Source organism: Gekko japonicus, unplaced genomic scaffold (assembly GCF_001447785.1).
Source record: "Gekko japonicus isolate JY-2015 unplaced genomic scaffold, Gekko_japonicus_V1.1 scaffold104, whole genome shotgun sequence".
Classification (NCBI taxonomy): domain Eukaryota; kingdom Metazoa; phylum Chordata; class Lepidosauria; order Squamata; family Gekkonidae; genus Gekko; species Gekko japonicus.
The window spans coordinates 1,779,578-1,787,165 of NW_015176454.1; the positions used below are offsets into that span (position 1 = coordinate 1,779,578).

At 52.8% G+C, this 7,588-nt stretch overlaps 1 protein-coding gene across 1 annotated transcript in view; it reads left to right on the forward strand.

The window, feature by feature from the left end:
* Positions 1-1,175: 1,175 nt before the first annotated feature.
* Positions 1,176-7,588, forward strand: part of GMPPA (GDP-mannose pyrophosphorylase A) — a 19,660-nt gene continuing 13,247 nt past the window's right edge. The window contains exons 1-8 of the mRNA XM_015426903.1: positions 1,176-1,245; positions 2,359-2,456; positions 2,622-2,725; positions 4,203-4,395; positions 5,462-5,521; positions 5,679-5,809; positions 5,966-5,980; positions 6,252-6,386. Of these exons, the coding sequence (XP_015282389.1) occupies positions 1,176-1,245; positions 2,359-2,456; positions 2,622-2,725; positions 4,203-4,395; positions 5,462-5,521; positions 5,679-5,809; positions 5,966-5,980; positions 6,252-6,386 (806 nt within the window). The remainder of the gene's footprint in view (positions 1,246-2,358; positions 2,457-2,621; positions 2,726-4,202; positions 4,396-5,461; positions 5,522-5,678; positions 5,810-5,965; positions 5,981-6,251; positions 6,387-7,588) is intronic.

The window sequence follows — 7,588 nt, forward strand, 5'->3', positions numbered from 1 at the left end:
CCCTCTAAGCTGAGTGAGTGTGAGCGAGCTCTCAGTTTGTTAGCCTCCAGGTCACAAAGTTTTGTCTCCGCTCAGGAAGGAGGGCTCCAGAGCAAACTCATTCATGCAGTAGCCAAATCGCTTGCTCACAACTTTAAAGCCAGTAGCTCACAAAGTAGAAGTTTTGCTCACAAGGCTCCACAGCTTAGAGGGAACATTGGTGGGGTGGGGGGCAGTGTTCCCTCTAAGCTAAGTGGGTGTGAGCCGGCTCGCAGTTTTTTAGCCTCTGGCTCACTCATTTCTGTCTCAGCTCGGGAAGGATGGGGCTGCAGAGCAAACTCATGTATGCAGCAGCCAAACCGCTCGCTCACAGCTTTAAAGCCAGTAGCTCACAAAGTAGAAGTTTTGCTCACAAGACTCCACAGCTTAGAGGGAACATTGGTGGGGGGTGGGGTGGGGGGGCAGTGCTCCCTCTAAGCTGAGTGAGTGTGAGCCGGCTCACAGTTTTTTTTAGCCTCTGGCTCACTCATTTGTGTCTCCGCTCAGGAAGGAGGGCTCCAGAGCAAACTCATTTATGCAGTAGCCAAATCGCTTGCTCACAACTTTAAAGCCAGTAGCTCACAAAGTAGTTTTTGCAGCTTTTGCTCACAAGACCCCACAGCTTAGAGGGAACATTAGTGGGGGGTGGGGTGGGGTGGGGGGCAGTGCTCCCTCTAAGCTGAGTGAGTGTGAGCAAGCTCTCAGTTTGTTAGCCTCCGGCTCACACATTTTTGTCTCAGCTCAGGAGCAAACTCATTCATGCAGTAGCCAAATCGCTCGCTCACGACTTTAAAGCCAGGAGCTCACAAAGTAGAAGTTTTGCTCACAAGACTCCACAGCTTAGAGGGAACATTGGTGGGGGGTGGGGTGGGGGGGCAGTGCTCCCTCTAAGCTGAGTGAGTGTGAGCCGGCTCTCAGTTTGTTAGCCTCCGGCTCACACATTTTTGCCTTTGCTCAGGAAGGAGGGCTCCAGAGCAAACTCAATTCGTGCAGCCGCCGAATCGCCCGCTCACAACTTTTTTTTTATTGCCAGTCGCTCACGAAGTCGAATTTCCGCTCACAAGACTCCACGGCTTAGAGGGAACATTGGTGGGGGGTCGGGGTAGGGATGGGGGCGGCATGCCTCTTTTTTGGAGAGAAGGGCGAGAGAAGTGGTGATGGAGCGAAAGATCCTCCACCTGGATGTCTTGTTTCCGGAAATAACCTGTGGAAGACTGACTGCGGCTTGTAGGGAGGGGGAAGGTACTCTGCGCATGTTCAGAGGCCGCCTTCCAATATCGTTTCACCTTGTGCAGAGAGGTGGGATCTTGACACCGAAAACGAGCTCCAGGGCTGAACTCTGGCGCCAATGAATCATGGTTTCACTTGCATGGGGCTGCCTTTGTATTTATTTATTATTTGTTTATTTTATTTTATTCTTTAGATTTGTATCCCGCCCTCCCCGAAGGCTCAGGGCAGCTAACAAGGGCATAAATGCCAGATTATAACAATAAAAACAATACAATCATACAGTATCCTCCCACGGCTCAGTCCTTGTGGTCCTCAGGAACCTTGGCGTGATGCATCTTGCTCTGCTTGTGATTTTGTAGTCCACCTCATCTAAAGAATAATCTGTGGTTTACTTGTTATGACTGCATCCAGATTTGTTTTTTTGTTTCCAATCAGCATTGGCTCCGAAAACTGTTCAGAGCAATAATATGTGTGTATGAATATTCAGGGGAGCTGCGGTGGCTCAAGTGGTTAAGACGCTGAACTGCAGGCTGTGGAAGGTCGGTAGTTCAGCAGTTTGAGATCCGGGTGTGCCGCATGACGGAGTGATCTCCCGTCTCTAGTTCCAGCTCCTGCCAACCTAGCACTTCGAAAGCAAGAAATTGCAAGTAGATAAATAGGGACCACTTTGGTGGGAAGGTAACAGCGTTCCATGTGCCTTGGTGTTTAGTCATGCTGGCCACATAACCATGGAAACGTCTTTGGACAGCGCTGGCTCTTCTGCTTTGAAACGGAGATGAGCACTGCAACCCTAGAGTCGGATTCGACTGGCTTTCGAGCAAGAGAACCTTTACCTTTACCTATGAATATTCAGTATTCTGGGAGAAGGGGATTCTCCTCTGGAGCTGGATCCCAGTGTAATGGAGGGGTGCCTGGATGCTTCCCCCACCCTCACTGATTGCCTCATCAATGGGAGTTGAAATCTGGAGGCAGAAAGCTCTGGAGTCTGGAGCAGGGTCCAAGCATGGCAGAAGGGCTGCATTTGCCAATGGGTCGCTGCCGTCTGAGGGAGGAAGGGTTGAGGCGTGTGTGGACGCCAGCCCTCTGACTGTGTGGCTTTTGCTCTTGCAGGGACCCGCTTCCGACCCTTGTCCTTTGAAGTACCCAAGCCCCTGTTTCCTGTCGCAGGGGTGCCTATGATACAGCATCACATTGAGGCATGCACTAAGGTAATGAGGGGAGTTCACATGAGGCCGGGGGGGCAGGCATTTGGTTCGTCATGTTCTTGTCAACTCTAACAGCATAAAGCAGACAGAGACAACAAGGTCGACTCTTTGGGGCAGGGTCTGAGATGACCTCTGGTGTTATTTCAACTTGCTTCCTGTCCTCTCTAGGTTCCCAACATGAAGGAGATTCTCCTGATTGGGTTCTATCAGCCCAATGAAGCTCTCAACCGCTTCCTGGTGTCGGCCCAGCAAGAGTTCAAAATGCCCATCCGGTGAGTGGCCGCTTGAGGGCTGGCGTGGCGGAGTGATCAGAGTGTTGGACTAGAACCCGGGGGGGGGGGGGCCTGAACCCCTGCTCTGCTGAGAAAACTTGCTGGGTGACCCTGGGGCCCATTGCAGCCTCCCAGCCTGACCAACGTTATGAGCATAACATGGAGGAGGGGAGAAAAATGTGGAAAGTGGCTTTGGGTCCCAATTAGGGAGAAACAAGAAGGGAGACCCGCGATACTCGCGGGGGGGGACTGCACGGCGAGGTCGGGGCTCAACCGGGCAGCCCCGTAGTGGCGGGGGGGGGGACACTGCTTGGCGAGGTCAGGGCTGAACGGCGGCTGTCGGGAACGCGCGTCCTCCTCCTCCCTCCTCCCTGTCGGCAGAGGGAGACCCAGCGGGCGAGCGCGGCGCGGCCCTCCCCCTCCTCCTCCCTCCACCAGCATCGCCCCCTCCGCCTCAGCCTAGTTGGGGGCAGCGGCGGCTCTTCCTCCGGGAATGGATTGCGTGCTCGCCGCCTCAGGGCTCCCCCCACCTTTCCCGCCTGCCGACCGTATCAGGACGCTGAAGGGCCGGGGACGCTGCGGCCCGGGCGGGGGAGGCGACGCGACAGAGGAGAGGAAGCCGGCGAAGAGGTGCGAGGCCCCGCAGAAAGGAAAGGTTGGCTGGGGGCAAGGGAAAGAACGTGCCGCCCCTCCTGCTGGCTGCAAACTCCAACCCCCGTTCCAAGAGCGTTCGGCGCGCATGCGCAGGGGACGCTCTTTTTTATTTTAGCAAATTTAAGGACCCTCAGGAATTTTTTTAAACTTTTAAGATTTTTGTGCACCCCTGGGGACTGCCCCAAGAGTGCACAAACCTCCCCCTGCCCCCCAGGTGGCCCCGGAGTGTGGATTTAGCGATCCGCACTCACGGGGCCACTTGACTATTAGATATATAGATGTGGGATCTAAGGAATAAATCAATAACTGTGGTGTAGCTCAGGGGCTGCGGTGGCTCGAGTGGTTAAGACACTGAACTGCAGGCTGTGGAAGGTCGGTAGTTCAGCAGTTCGAGACCCGAGTGTGCCGCATGACGGAGTGAGCTCCCGTCTCTAGTTCCAGCTCCTGCCAACCTAGCAGTTCGAAAGCAAGAAATTGCAAGTAGATAAAGAGGGACCACTTCGGTGGGAAGGGAACAGCGTTCCGTGCGCCTTGGTGTTTAGTCATGCCGGCCACATGACCACGGAAACGTCTTCGGACAGCGCTGGCTCTTCGGCTTGGAAACGGAGATGAGCACCGCAACCTTTGAGCAAGGGAACCTTTACCTTTACTAGCTCAGAGGAGGGCAAGGAAGAGTGCTGGCTTCAGAGTGCGCCACCCGCATCCTGAATTTGCACAGCCTGATTCTGTTGCAGGCAGCTGCCACTTTGATCTGTCAGCCTGCTAGCCTGGCATGGGCTGTTCCTCCTCATGTAAACAAGGCCGTTAATATCCTCCTTCGTAGGTATCTGCAAGAATATGCAGCCCTTGGCACAGGAGGTGGCATCTACCACTTCCGGGACCAGATCCTGTTGGGTAACCCTGGGGCCTTTTTTGTGCTCAACGCCGACGTCTGTTCCGAATTCCCTCTAGAAGAGATGCTGACCTTCCACCAGGAGCGCGGCAGCCCCGATGCGTTCCTCATGTTAGGCACCACGGTAATGGGCAGCCTTGGCTAGAAGGGGAGTTCTGCTTGTGGTCAGCTGTGGGAGTCCAAGTCCAACATCAAGCACTGTAAACATTAGGAAGGGCTATATAACATTTAGAACAATCTGGGGGCAGTGTGGTATAGTGGTTAGGACCTGGGAGCTCCTTGGCCATGACTCTCACTGTGTGACCATGGAAAGCCATTCTTTCCCAGCCTAGGCCACTTCTCTGAGTTGTGACAATAAAACGAGGAAGGCAGAGCCATACAAGCGGCCCTAAACTGCTTTGAGGAGAGGGGAGGGGGGGGACCCTGTAATGCAAGCAGTCCTGTTATCCCTCCTTTGCAAATGGAGGTCTGACAGTAGCTCGCCTGATGTCACCTCATGAGTTCATGGTAGAGGCAAGACTCAAACTAGGGTCTTCCAGATGTGCAATTTAATCTCTAAAATCAAACTCATCCACACTTTGTAAAGTGAAGGTTGAAATGCAGTTGTGAATCCCTTGTTCCGTGTGGCCATCGGTTAATTCAGAAGCCAAGTACAAGCACATTTCAAGTTACCCACTTTTCTCTTTTTTACACAACTTATATATTGATACACCCTCTGCTTTCTCCCCAGTGAGGAGGACCTAAATCAGATTATGACATTGCTCTCCCTTTCTCCATTTGATCTTCACAACAGCAACAGCCCTGTGAGGTAGATTAGTGTCACAGGGAGTATCTGGCACAGTATCACTCAGCAGACTTCTCTGACCATGGCAGGATTTGAACGTAGGGCTCCCAGATCCTAGTTCAATACTCTCACTGTCGTGCTGGTTCTCACAAGCATTGGTTGGTAAGGGGCTGAAAAGCACTTCAAGTGGAAGATGTGAGTTCTGTCATAGTTTATACGCTAGCCAAGCTCTCAGCCCACTGAAGACCACGTCTCTGCTGCCCAAGGTGAACAATGCTGCCTGGGCTACAGATGGCAATCCCTTTCAGGCTTCTGGTCAGCAGTGCATTATTGACTACCTAGTTCCCCCTTCTGCCATTTCCAGCCCACCATACTTCTTTGTAACAATGGTTTTATTTCTCTGTAGGCCAACAGAAAGCAGTCCCTGAACTATGGCTGTATCGTGGCGAACGCTGACTCCCACGAGGTACGTGTGGGACAGGTGGAAGGACCGGGCAGGGGGCCTGTCCCAGCCAAGAGCCGCACCCCTGGTGCCCCGCCTGCTCCTTCCTTCCTCAACCCTGGCTCAGGACAAAGCCAAGCAGTGTGTGGCCAGCTCCCAAGAGGTCATCTCTCTTCTCCAGGTCCTGCACTATGTGGAGAAGCCCAGCACTTTTGTCAGCGAGCTCATCAACTGTGGCATCTACTTGTTCACGCCTGCAATCTTCCAGCACATCGGTGCGGTCTTCCAGCGGAACCAGCAGGAGCTGCTTCTGTAGGTGTCTTGCCCAGCCCATGCCTTTGTGCCCGTCCTGATCCCGGGCAGGAGCAGGTCACTCATCTGCCATCTCTCTCTCTCTTCCCCCCCCCCTCTCTCTTTCCACCCCTACATCTCCTCCTTCCCCTCCTGCCATCATTTGCCCAACTTCAGGGGTTCATTCCTGGGGTAAGTTCTGGTCTCTCCCTTCATCTTTGCATGCTTTCCACTCACGGGCCAGTGGGGCTCTGCTGTGCTGGCCGGGAGCATGTAGGCTTAGAATGGGCTTTTTGGTTCCCCTGCACTGGTGGAAGCTTTGCAGTTCCTATCCTCAATTCCTAGTTTGAAAATTTCTACCTAGCCAACTTTCTGCTAGCTATGCGTTCTCCCACCCCACCCCCCACCCCTTTCCAGTGAGCAGGTCTGCCTCCCTCGTTCTTACTTTCTCCCATCCCTGCAGAGAGGAGAATGCCAACGGTTGGCAGCGAGCTGAGGCCATCAGATTGGAGCAGGATGTATTCACAGCACTTGCTGGGCAGGGATGCCTCTTTGCTTTCAAAACAGAAGGATTCTGGAGCCAAATCAAGTCTGCTGGGTAAGGGGAAGGGAGAATCTATCTGATACAAGTTTGGATGCTTTGTGGCCTAAGGAGGAGGCGGGAGGTAATCCTCAGTGAGTCTGTGGGTATTCTATGTGGGGATGGGCACGAATCGAACCCTGCCAAAGTTTGCCTATTTGTGGTTCGCAAACTGGAGTTTCTGATAGGTTCGCCATCACAAACTTCCATGAACTTGTGAAGCAGTTCTTGGTGGTTCGTGGATAGAGCAGAAAGCAGGGGTTTGAAGGGTCTCCTGCTTTCTGTTCCCTGGTAAAGCCGCAAAAACAACTGAGTGGCTGGAAGTGCCTCCCTGCCGCTCAGTTGTTTTTCGGAATATCTTTTGCAGTCCCTTCACTGCACAAGAAAGCTGAAACAGCTGAGCAGTGGGGAGAGCCTGTCCACTGCTTAGCTGTTTTTCTGACTTTCATGTGCAGTCCCTTTAAAGAAACAGCACAAGAAAGTAAAACAGTTGAACGGTGGGGACCACCTCCCCGCCACTCTGCTGTTTTTCCAGCTTTCTTGTGCAATTCACTTTAAAGGGACTGAACAAGAAAGAGAAACAGCTGAGCGGCTGAGTTAAAGGGACTGCACAAGACAGCCCAAAACAGCTAAGCAGTGGGAAGCGGGCTGGTCCCTGCCGCTCGGCTGTTTTCCAGGCTTTCTGCAAACCCTGGATAAAGGGTCTGTGGTCCCTCTCAACGGTGTTTATGGGGCCACAAACCAGTTTGGCTCGTGGTTTGGACAGGAACCAACACGAACCACATTTTTTTTGTTGTTCATGCCCATCCCTAATTCTGTGTGACTGTGAGATTTGTTTATTACTGTTTTTATATTTTTCCTATCATGGTGGCGCCTTGCATTTGGAACGCCCTCCATGTTGAAGCTCACTTTTAATCTACTTTGCTGTCTTTTAGGCTCCAGGCCAAGATATTTCTCTTTACTCAAGCTTTTAATTAAGGCGTTCCTTCTTTTTTTTAGCGCTCTCGTGTTTGGCTCCTAGCCTGTGGACTGATTTATCAACATCATAGAAAAAGAGCTGGAAGGGACCTCAAGGGTCAACTAATCCAACCTTGGCACAATGCAGGAGATTCACAGCCCCCCCCCCCCCGACCCCTGTTTTATGGCCAGAGGAAGGCAAAACACTTCCAGGATCCCTGGGCCAATCTGGCCCGGGGGGGGGGGGGGGGGTTAGTTGTGTT